Source organism: Petromyzon marinus, chromosome 36 (assembly GCF_048934315.1).
Source record: "Petromyzon marinus isolate PM22_M1 ecotype Great Lakes invasive population chromosome 36, UKy_Petmar_22M1.pri1.0, whole genome shotgun sequence".
Classification (NCBI taxonomy): domain Eukaryota; kingdom Metazoa; phylum Chordata; class Hyperoartia; order Petromyzontiformes; family Petromyzontidae; genus Petromyzon; species Petromyzon marinus.
Window position 1 is genome coordinate 7,050,050 of NC_133702.1, and position 12,211 is coordinate 7,062,260.

At 48.1% G+C, this 12,211-nt stretch overlaps 1 protein-coding gene across 3 annotated transcripts in view; it reads left to right on the top strand.

Annotated features, from left to right (window-relative positions):
• LOC116949350 (voltage-dependent calcium channel subunit alpha-2/delta-3-like) overlaps positions 1-12,211 on the top strand; it is a 118,753-nt gene that overhangs the window by 92,357 nt on the left and 14,185 nt on the right. For 2 of the 3 annotated variants that reach the window (XM_032966560.2, XM_032966559.2), the window contains 8 exons: positions 5-66; positions 409-423; positions 545-589; positions 699-761; positions 4,828-4,898; positions 6,965-7,040; positions 7,717-7,769; positions 11,884-11,939. In XM_032966560.2, the coding sequence (XP_032822451.1) occupies positions 5-66; positions 409-423; positions 545-589; positions 699-761; positions 4,828-4,898; positions 6,965-7,040; positions 7,717-7,769; positions 11,884-11,939 (441 nt within the window). The remainder of the gene's footprint in view (positions 1-4; positions 67-408; positions 424-544; positions 590-698; positions 762-4,827; positions 4,899-6,964; positions 7,041-7,716; positions 7,770-11,883; positions 11,940-12,211) is intronic. The other variant, XR_004403898.2, reaches the window with a different exon arrangement.

The window sequence follows — 12,211 nt, forward strand, 5'->3', positions numbered from 1 at the left end:
TCAGCTGTGGGAATCCAAATAAAAGTGGACTTCTTCAGGAAGAGGTTTTTATCTGCAGCCAAACAGGTGATTAAGTAATTATTAAACGACGAGGTGATTGCTTTTGTTTATCCAAACCGACCGTGTCGACGCGTCTCGTTATTCATCATTAATGCGAGGATGAAACTTCGTCTGCAGCTGCTACGGATATCGAAATTACGAATGCATTTTTGACAAGCCGGTAGCACCAAAGGATTGTATTAATCTCATCAAACGGCCACCCAATTGTAACACACCGAGGTTATGCTCTTGGTATTTTAATATTAATAACAAAACCTTGTTTGCCAGTTACTATGTATTTACACAATTGTGTGGAATCACTAATATCCTATTCTGTTTTTTTCTCGACGTACACGAACGACATCTCAGCCAAAAGATACTGACGTGAGTGAAACACTCGACCCCATGTGCATTTTCATCCACTAGTCAGCTAAAATTACTGGGGGGTAGGGAACCCAAAAAAGACAATTTAATTTAATATGTCGTTACCCCCGCTGTCTTCCAGTGCTCAGCCATCGAAGGCCGATGTCCTATCGACTGCGAGGACCCGGTAAGTTCTGGCATCACATCTCAGGGGGAGGGTTCTACACTCGAACGCATGGGGCCTTCTCCTTGCACACTGCCTTTGGTATCTATTCCGTTGGTTACCCTCTTGCCAGACGCTGAACTGCTACATCATAGACGACAACGGATTCGTCATCGTCTCCAAGAACGACGAAGAGGTGAGCGTGCAGGATGCGTCTTGCAGAAGCGCACTTCAGACGAGCGGCGTGGCATGGCGTGGTTGGCCATGGGCCCTGTTGCGAGGTATGGAATGGGGCCCCATCTGCGGACTTCCAAAGGCTGCTGCCTAGAGTATTTGGCTGCTGCTCTCCATTTCCACGTGGGCCCAGGAGCAGTTGCACCTCCTGCACACTCGATAGCTATGCCACTCCTTCAGACACAACACAGGGTCACAGCTGCACGGCTTCCTTGCTCAAATCCTTTGCTTTTGCACCCAAACAATGACCTGCTTTTGTGGGTCACATGAGTCCCTCCCATTGACATGGCTCGAAAAAAATCACGTACGAGTGTAGCGACTGATTCAGAGACACTAGGAGTAGGAGGCACTCTATTAACAGCCTTCTCAGGCTACAAAGGTAACTGCAGCTCCCAGTCAGGGCAGCTGGCAGACTGCCTGATTGACGACGCCGAGATGGTGAAGACGGTGACGAAGACTTCCAACGGCACGATGAAGGGATCCCATTCCAGGCAACAGCCCCCAGCCTTCGCTTGGGGTCCCCTTTTATCCTCCCAGCGTGGCCTCGCTCCGCCCCGGCCACGCCCCCCTTCTAGAACCTACCAGCGGGTTTCCGGGCTTACCTCACGTGCCCCCTCTATCACCTTTGCCCTACATCCCTCTCCCTGCTTATCACGTGGCCTGCTGACAGACAGGGCTGCTGCAACTGCAGATCCCCTTCTCTGCCAGCAACCAACGCTCTGCTACGTAGTGACCCATTCCGTGTCACTACACAAGCATCATCTTCTAGCCGTGCATTCAGAGGATCTCGGCCGCCGACGAAGGACAATTGACCCCCGTGTTTTTGCCCTTGTCCGAAACGTTTTAGAGACATTTCTTTGCCAGCTTTTTTCACCTCCGGTCAGCGTTTCCTAGTGCAGAGGCGTCTTTCAGTGCTACCCTCGTCATGATTACGATCAGTGAGTGAAGCCTATCCAGGTATGTGTCGGTGCACATGAGTGGCTGTCAAGACATTTCAAAACTAGTACACTAAACTGTTGCGATATCACAATTTCTGACCACGCATCGTGATGTTTATACATCCATATTGTGTTTGCACAGATTATTTATTATTTAACTCCGCTGTAATATTTAGTTTTATTGTTACACATCTCCCTGGAGCGACGGTTATCACATTTCCATATCAAACCCATTGATATGATTTCGATTCGCAGTCGTGTCTAAAATCTAACATTCACCAATTTGTATTGAAGAGCGTGGTTAAGTATGGGTAAAAAAAACCCAATGAAGGAACGCGAGAATGCGTTCATGGAGTAGTGGATTGAATGAGAGCTGCAAATTGCTTTTACGTTCGTAGATGTTGGGGGTATAGTGTGGGTGCTCCCACTTCTTCCAAGACGTCTGGCCAGCGTGGAAGAGTAGGCCAAATAACCCGGCTCTCAAGAGTTCCCTCTCGTGGAGGGCCTCCCGCCAGCAGTGACACGAGCAAGCAGTCGCTGGGCTCCGCATTTTTACCTTCATCTTGCTAATTTTAGTCATGGGATGTCATGCAAAAAAGTTTTACTTTATGTAAAATATTCATCTTTCAAAACATCTGCTTCTGCTGCTCATGTTTACAGAAGCACAATTGGACCGTGCATTGCATGAAGCTGAGCGTTAATAAATTTCGAAGCGCTGTAAGTAGCATGGTTAATTCGATCGCAAGCTCTCAAGCCACATTTGGCAATGACCATGGCCGTAAGCACACACGGTGTATTGTATCGGTTAGCTCAAATGTGCAAAAATACTTGATTCTCATTATCGTCATCTGCCCGCTGTCATCCATTTTATGAAATCATCTCCAATTAATGTGAAATAAAAATCCTACTTGCTTGCATCGTCCGGTCATAAAGTATCCATCATATTTCCATGACTAAAACTAAAACGTTCAAACCTTTTCTTGAAAGGTGAAATTCCCGGGCGTAGCGACATCGCTGCCATTTGCTGGAACAGCTGCCAACGATCAGCGGTTGAGAACGTTCGTTAGATTTGTCTCCTTCGATCGACGTGATGGCTTCCCGGCAGTTCCCTCCAACAAAAAAAATGCTGGGAGGTCAAATGACGCCGTCGCCGCTACTGCGGGAATATTGAGCATCGTCCGAAATTGACGCGTCAGTAATCGCGCTGTTCCTTGATATTGTCCCCCCCCCACATCGCCCTTCCCCCTCCCGAATCCCACCCCAAAATCAAATTTGCTTTTGTGTCGACTCATGGCACGTGACAACGAATTGCAGCGACAGTGAAACGAGCTCAAAAAAGGCTGAACAATTCGTTTATAAAAAAAAAACCCATTAAAATCGCAAAAACTGCAGTTGAGAAACAACAGATTGTCTAAAAGATTGCAAGTGATCATGAACTCTACATCAATACATAAAATAAGCTTCGGCTGCCAATATTAGTTGAATTTATTTGAAATCTGAATAAGAATTCATTAAAACAAAAATCTCTTGATTTAAAGATGCTTAGGGGCCGTCCATAAATGACGTCACGCACCTGGGAGTGGGGGGGGTCAGACATTTGTGACGATGTGTGACGAGGGGGGCGGGGGTTGAGAAATGTGAGGTCACATCAAAATGCGCAACTTTAAATAAATATAGACAACACGTTCTATTTAATTAAATATACTTTTTTTAATAAATGTTTTCTCCTACAACATCAGAGTGCAGCGCCACATTAAATACGCACTACAATGACAATAATTTAAAGCGATTTGAAGCATGTTTTATTGTTTTTTTGGGGGGGGGGGGGCAGAGCTTTGTGACGTCATATATGAGGGGGGGTCTGACTTTTTGTAACGCCGTGTGACGATGGGGGTGGGTCAAAATCGTCCAAAATCGCGTGACGTCATTTATGGACGGCCCCTTAGCTTTAAATTTACATTTCACACGCATGGCCTCCTTTGTCAATTCACTGCTGGACGAGAGCCTCCCCATGCCGTGCTGGTTGTGGGGGATGTTTGACCATCCTCCGTGCGGGTTGGTGAAGGTGGGGAGAGCAGAGATGCGGAAGCATAGTGCAGTACAACGACAATGCCCTCTGCTGCCGAAACCGCAGCCAAGCAGCAGCAGCAGCGACCCATAATATCGGTGTCGAGCATACAACGATATGAACGGTCTAACACGTAGTAGGCTTTCGTGACCAATATCATCTATAATAGAAGGGGTAAATATATAAATGTGTCGTTAAAACCCGTCACCACCCGACACAGCCAACTAGTAAGGGTTGTCACGTAAACAGAACGTGGCCATTTCGTCACTAGTAAAGCACACCGGTTTGTTGGAGAGCCAAGCCACAACATTTCTGTCATGGATATGAGCGACATAAAACGGGATTTAAATTAGCACAGCAAGAAGGGGGACAATCCAAATGTGGAAATAAAATATAGGAAATTCATCGTTTTCAACGCAATAAACAATGATAATTACTCATTGCTACATCTGTATTACCAACATTTATGTACGAATGAAACCGCAATGTATACTGACTCCCAATTGTATACAAATTAACAAAGTAACGATTGACGTTTTTGTTATTTGCCGTGTGTGTGAAAGATGACAACTTTCAGAGGCACCGTGCATACCCAGCAATACCGATATCGCAATGAAAATGCAAATTCAAAATGCCACGGTCACCGTCTAAAGTGGTGGAGCCCCGCTTTCTATTTTTCACCAAACCGATTAGATGGCAGAAGAGACGTAGGCGATAGAAAGAAATGTGGTGAGATGAGAGTGAAATGGAAGAGATTTGGACAAGAGCGACATGAAGTTTGATAATAAAAAAAAAGATATGCAATGTACAGATGAGATTAATTGCCATGTTTTACGTTCATTCACCTGTCATGCTTATAAAGATTTAAATTTAAGCCGATATTTGATGCTCCCATATATTTTTTTCCATCAATTCGGGACACCTTGAGCCGATCGGGGGCCCCCTAAGCTTCTGCTTAGCTTGCTAGCAGCACCAACTCACCATCCCCACGTTATCCGCGCGTGCCTCTCGCTTGCCCGCAGACGGGAGAATTCTTCGGGGTGGTGGACGGGGCCGTTATGAGCGAGCTGCTCAGCGTTGGAGCGTTCATACGGTGAGGTCGGGAGGGGGGGGTGACGCAGAGACGACCGCGAGAACGTTAACCGGCCGAGCAGGATTGGCCAACGCGCCACCTTCACCACCATCAACCGCAGCATTTTGGGGGGAATTTTCTGAGATGGCAAATTTGCACCCTGACGCCGACACACAACGGCCTGCTCTTGTGAACGACATCAGCGGATCTTTAACGTCCACTGCGAAGCAGACAGGGCGCGTATTATCATTATAATAATGGTTATCACACACGCGGTGATAATCGGAGTGGCCGTGCGATTCGAACCGTGAACCTCTGCAGCAAGTGGAGAACACGCTACCGCTGGGCCCCGTCACCGCGTGGGAACTTAGCAAGTGAGAATCACGTGTTCTGTGGAGTGTAAGTTGAGGATATAGTTTGCATCGCATGTGAAGCAACAATGTGGTCGTGATGCTGGTTGTGAAATTAATGGGAATGAGGATGCTGATGGTTGTGATTCTAGTGGTGATGGTGGTGATCGTGGTGATCGTGTCATTGATGGTGATGAGAGTGCTCATGTGGGTATATACGGATGGAACAGATGTAGTCAAATGAGAGAGTTGTGTACAGGTAATGTTAATGATAGTGGTGCTGGTAACGGTAGTGATGATTGTGGTGGTGATCATAATGACAATTGGCTGTTGTGTTAATGTTGTAATGGTGCTGGCTGGTGGTGATTGCCGTGGTAATGGTGAAGGTACAAATGGTGGTGTTGCATGTGGGGGTAATGTTAATGGTGGTAATGATGGTGGCCGGGCTGGTATTGATGGAGTTTTCAGACCTGTTGGAGGGCCTTGGCAAGTGTGACCCTTCAGGGTGCCACGGTTGGCGCAGTGGCGGCCTTGCGTCCTTTCCCTACCTCTGTTGGCCACACACCACCACTGGTCGGTGAATTCCCGTGGAGGTTCGGCAATTTTGTGTCAGCCGACAGAGAAATATATTAATTCCTCACTAAATAGCACAGCCTTAGAAAAAGAAGCGAAGGGTTTTCGAACGAGGAAAACTCTTCGTTACCAACAGGCTGTTCGTACGATTGCAAAACAAAATAAAAATCCGATATTTTCATTTAACGTCGTTTTTAATTTACCAATAATGCCTCTATGTAGGTGTGCAATTTTAATCGGGGTACAGTTTTTAACGTGATTAATCTTGTCATGCCTTGATAGCTAAGCAGCCTGGATGCTGCTCGTGTGGGTTGACCACCAGGTGCAGAGCAAGTTGCCACAGGGCTGTTGGGCTATGCTGTGGGCAGCATAGGGTCTTTGTAACAACATTTGTTCTACTCTTCTAGTCTCCCAGGTGTACGCTCCCCACTTGCACCAACCCATTCTCACCAGCTCAGCGAAGTGCACGGTCAAATAACCTCGCTTAAAAAAGCATGGCACGGGAAGATCCTCGTCCGGTCACGGATTAACAAAAAAATAATGTTCGTGCATGTACAATCTTGTGGCGTTTATAAGCCTGTATGGGACCGTCCATAAATGACGTCATGCACCTGGGGGGGGGGGTCAGACATTTGTGACGATTTGTGACCGGGGGGGGGGGGGTTGAGAAATGTGACGTCACATCAAAATGCGCAACTTTAAATAAATATAGACAACACGTTCTACTTAATTAAATAGACTTTTTAATAAAATTTTCTCCTAGAACACCAGAGTGCAGCGCCACATTAAATACGCACTACAATGACAATAGTTTAAATCGATTTTAAGCATGTTTTATTTTGGTGGGGGCGAGGGGGCAGAGCTTTGTGACGTCATATTTGAGGGGAGGGGGGGTCTGACTTTTTGTGACGCCGTGTGACGATGGGCGGGGGGGGGAGGCGTCAAAAATCGTTCAAAATCGCGTGACGTCATTTATGGACGGCCCCTATGAGCACGCGGGAGATGGTGGCCAGGTGACGCAGATTGAGGCTAACCAGTCTTGCACTGAGTATCAATCAGTGCTGCCTGCAGCCTGTCCCATACGAGCTGCCCTTAGGCTCCCCCCTTTTCCCTTCTCCCCCGTGGCAAGCGGGACCGCTGCAAATAACTTCCGTTGCATTGCAGGCGGGAGATGTACGACTACCAGGCCATGTGCAAGAGGCACCTGGATTACGAGAGCAGCGCTTTCAACTTGCTCAACGTGAGTGGCCCGCGATTCCCGAAGCGTTCAAATTTAATTGAACGCCAGATCTGCCCACGCTCGCGCAGCTTTGGCGTTGCCCTCTTTCTCACAGACCCCCACCCCCGCCTTGCCTCCCCCGCGGGCATCTTGCGCTCAAAAATAGACTTCGCAGCAGCAGCAGCAACAGCACGCTCGCTCGCTCACTCGAACGCACCGCGTGCTTTTACCACTGGAGCAAAGCAACGTGGTCCTGTAATGTTGCAGCGCGGTGCTGCAACTATAACGGTGCACTCGACTCAACAAGCCGTTGTGTGCGCCTCTGTTGTGCGCGTGCGTACACGCGCGTACGTGTGTAACGTGCTGAACTTCCTTGGCACCGCACGTAGCCAGCGGAGGTGTGTGTGTGTGTGTGGGTGGCGCACCGAGACCTGCGAACAGAGTTCAATTACCGCTCGCGACCAACGTTTGGTGACGAATGTCTGAACTGGTCCCTGAGCCGCCCCTAGGTCGACTCAGCCTTACAAAAAGAATCCCCGGTGCGGTTGTGTAAACATCATAATCGTGGAAACAATTCGGCCGGGCGTCCTGCTAGCCACTCACACTCTCGTGACCGTCCAGAACTTGCCCCCCATCGGTCTGTTGAACGCTCTATGGGGGATCTTTGTCTTTGTTTGTGTGCGTGTTTTATTTGCAGCCATACCGTTCCTTCATCGCGGCGATGAAGTGGATCGTAACCGAACTGGCAGTGTAAGTGCGCATTAAATGTAATGTCATCATTAATCCATGCTGCTATTTAATTAGTGCGTACGTCTCACCATGTTAAGCCTAATGTGGGCTTATAGAGCTTCGTGCGTGATGTTAAAAATATAATTAAACAAAGAATTCGGCGTCTAAAGATATTATACACGGGGGGCATAATCTTAGTCATCTGCATAAACACTGCACTGCAGCAATCACACGGCACACAAAAAATACACACTTTACATCAATATACTCTGTGTCATAAATAATAACATAATAATGCCAATTACACACGGAAGCATCTATGTCTCAAAACTCCTTTTCAGGATGGTACTACATTGGGACACTTTCACATTTGTAATTCACGAGATTTCTGTCAAAATTAAAAACAGAATCTCCCCGTGTCCTCTTTGCTTAAATGAGAACTGGGTGGTGAACGTCTTGGCGGTCCTGAAATTCCACATTATCATGGCTGAGACCCGGGAAACAGCTGCTCAGCGCTCGTGATTGTCGCAAGCGAGCTCAATGCAACGTGTATTTCTTGTACCTCCAATGTAAACCGCATCTTGAGACGCTGTACAAATAATGATGATGGTTCTGATGATGATGATAATGATGATTGTGGCAATAATGATGATGAAGGTAATAATGATGATGAAAGTAATAATAGTTAGGGAGGTACCAAACAGTCGAGTATTTGTGCAACTTCCACCTTATATCCCAACACAGCAGGACCCAACATCTACTGCCTACTAATTAGCGCATGCACCACATTATTATTATCATCTTTGCACCCACGTAATCGCCCATTTCCAGCACAGACACTGCATCGCCACAGACACCGCAAAAAGCACGTGCATCCTTCGCGCGTGCATCTACGTTTTCCTTTGGACTAATTGCGACGATTAAAATCCCGCACTCGTGGAAATATATCGGAACACGCTTGTGATGGTCCAGTAAATGGGGAGGCAAGGAGGTTGGGTGGATCGTGTTCGCTCGAGAAATTCTCAAACCTGCTGAGCCATGGGATGGCCAGCAGATGGCAGTACAGAAAGTCGGTACCGTACGTGAACCTGCCTGTGGTTTTTATTTGTATTCTTTCGTTTCCCTTCGGTTTTGTCTCGGCACTTCAATTTCTTCAGGAATTTGGCCAAATATTCCAATGCAGGGGGCAAATCTAGGAACTTCCCAAGGGATTTAGGAGATATCCCAAAATGCCAAGTTTTTAAAATAAGGCCCTATATAAATATAACAATAAACATTCAATATACGGTACTTTATTTGATATATCAATAAATTACCTTTTTTCGGAGTCTCCAGGTTGTGTAGGGGGGAGGTTGATGGAGGGGGGGGGGCGATTGCCCGTATTGCCCCCACCCCCCCCTGAAACTGCCACTGGCAGGACCCTCCTACAAATGAGTCTTAAGATATATAAATACCGGTGTGCTTCCGACAGTGTTGTCACCGACACTCCACATTGTGAAATATCAATAGGAAATGCGTCAGCCCAATACCATACAACCATACATCATCTTATGGGTACCACATGTGGAGGGTAAATCTCCACTCGCACCAATGTCTCTACACGGGCAAATAAACACATTCCTGCAGAGGGAGCTGGTAGGAACGTTGGGTTGCTCGGTCAATGGCCAGAGTCAACGGCGGCACGTGGTGTATTCCGCAAATATGCCCTGACTGTGAGGCGGGGCACAAGCCGGCGTGAGTAGGTTAAAAGTTGAGTTTTATAAGGGCACCACGGGGTCACCAGCCCCTCCCCACCCAGCCCCACCCCTCCCACTCCCCACCCCCCCCACCCAGCCCCACCCTCCCCACCCCCCACCCAGCCCCTCCCTCCCCACCCAGCCCCTCCCCACCCTCCCCATCCAGCCCCTCCCCACCCTCCCCAGCCCCTCCCCACCCTCCCCTCCCCACCCAGCCCCTCCCCACCCTACCCTCTCCACCCAGCCCCACCCCTCCCATTTTATCCGGGTGTCTGGATACACGTGGACAGACATCCACAGACATACACAATTAATCCCCTGCCTCCTGTGAATTAATCCCGGTTGGGCTTCCAGTCCACTACGTTTCCTACCAGTAATGCCCACTAGGAGCGCATTTGTTATATATCTGGGTGTCCGGATACACGTGGACAGACATCCACAGACATACACAATGAATCCCCTGCCTCTTGTGAATTAATTCCGGTTGGGCTTCCAGTTCACTACGTTTCCTACCAGTATAATCCCGGTTGGACTTCCAGTCCACTACGTTTCCTACCAGTAATGCCCACTAGGAGCGCATTTGTTATATATCCGGGTGTCCGGATACACGTGGACAGACATCCACAGACATACACAATGAATCCCCTGCCTCCTGTGCATTAATCCCGGTTGGGCTTCCAGTCCACTACGTTTCCTACCAGTAAAAGTGTTTTACGTGAAACCCATTGACAAAAATGAGCAGGTAGTTGCATAAATTACTTATGTTTGCCCATATAAAGAAATTGGTAGCACTTTCGAAAGCCCGCAGTGACAGCCATGGTGAAGTATGGTCAAACAACCCCCGTGATTATCACGGTTTGGGATAGTGCTTCATCTCGTGAGTGTTGAGGCGCCATACCCTGAATTTCCGGGATAATGCGATACAGCAAAATGTTAACAAAATCTCCATTGGTTACATCCGTATGGGATAGAATGTTGCCCAAGTGCTCGCGTGGGTTTTTCTCCGGGTGCTCCGGTTTCGTCCCCCACGTATAGACACATCGCTCTGGCTGAAAACATCTTAAAATATAGAGGAGCACAGAGCTTGGACAATTGTTGGCACCAGCTCACGACTCGGCTGCTTCCTTCCTACCTCTTTGTGGTTCCTAATGCCTCCGAGTCGTTCTTTATTCTTCGAGAGCGAGCAAATCATATGCGGCGCATTGCAAGTTGAACTCATCATTATTAAATTGATTTAACGTCAACGTTTCTCCACGTTAGGTAGTATACCATGAACCAAGGTGGTAATACCACCGAAGTATACGACCTAAGATCACAGCAGTTCACAGCTGATGAAACCTGGTTCCTTGACAGCTAAGTTAGAATTTACATTATGAGACCTCCTTTGCCAGTAACAAGATATAGTAATATGTGTTACCCTTTTAACTGGCATAGGAGTTCTCATAATGTAAATGCTCACCCCGAGCCCTCAATACTCTGATAGTGCACTGTTTTTGAGTTGTACGCCTTTTGGCGTCTTCTGGTCCAACACCAGTGGAAACTAGGCTCTAAGAAAAGCCGTCTCGGGTGTGGACCAATCAAATTCAAGGACAGTGCATATTATTATCAGAGTTGTCTCTTTTGTTTGCATTTTGACTGCTTGTGTTGTGGTTATTGCAAACATGATGCCTTGAATAAAGTGTCAGTTTTTGTGCCAGTTAAAAGGGTAAAAACCTATTACTATAGCTAAGTTAGAACTCGAGGAGTGGGCGTCTTTACAGGAATGGGCGATTCAGCATGAATGGTGAATTAAGATAGCCGGTTGATGTCTTACGCCAAGGCCATGAAACACAATTGAGGAATTTTCGATCGAATTCCACGGAGCAAATTAGCGCATGGGGCAATTTAATCCATTCTACCTCTTGAGTACCGTGGCGTGACAGTATGCGGTACTGTTTTACCAATTTTCCACTGGCACCTCCCAGAGCGAGTCGACGCAGGGGTCCTCGCGGTATAGGTGGGTTTGCCGTGTCGAGCCAGAACCAAACCTTGATATACGCTGGCCTTACGAACATCTGAAATCTGGCTCGGGGCCAAGCAGGGCCATGAGCGGGGCGAATGACGCGTTCGTTTCACACGCTGGTCAGTACAAAACTCAAGCACAGCGTCACCGGATCGTCGACATGCATGTTCACTCGTTCATGAAATGTGACATCGGTCGGTACACTGCACAACTCTCAGCGTCGCCGCGTCACACCGAATGCGCCTCGACTTGTTCATCGCGTGTGACATTGGCGGCACAGCTCGGCTCACCCTGCAGAGAAAGAAACCAAAAACAAACAACCTGGCGCTTCCTGGGCCGACCGTGCGCGCGGCCGGGTTTGTACGCTGGAAAGAATAGTTATCCGTGATCCCGGCAGGTTCTTCATGGAGTTCAACGTCTACAGCTGGTGGTATTCGGGCTACACGTCGCACGGTGAGCACACACGCGGACGTGACACGCTTGGCGACTGACGGCGCTGACTGCCCGTGCCAGCGCTCAAAAGCGCCGCCCTCTCACGCGCGGCAGCGGAAAAACAAATGCCCGCTCGAGCCAAAAACACTAAACCCCCCCAGACTTTTTTCCGAAGGGATCCAAAACGCAGCCATTAAAAATTCATCAGCAAACGACAGCCCTTGGGTTCGGGGGGGGGGGGGAGAACTCTATGAGTCTCATGAATAATGCACTGCTTGGGATTCACTTAATAT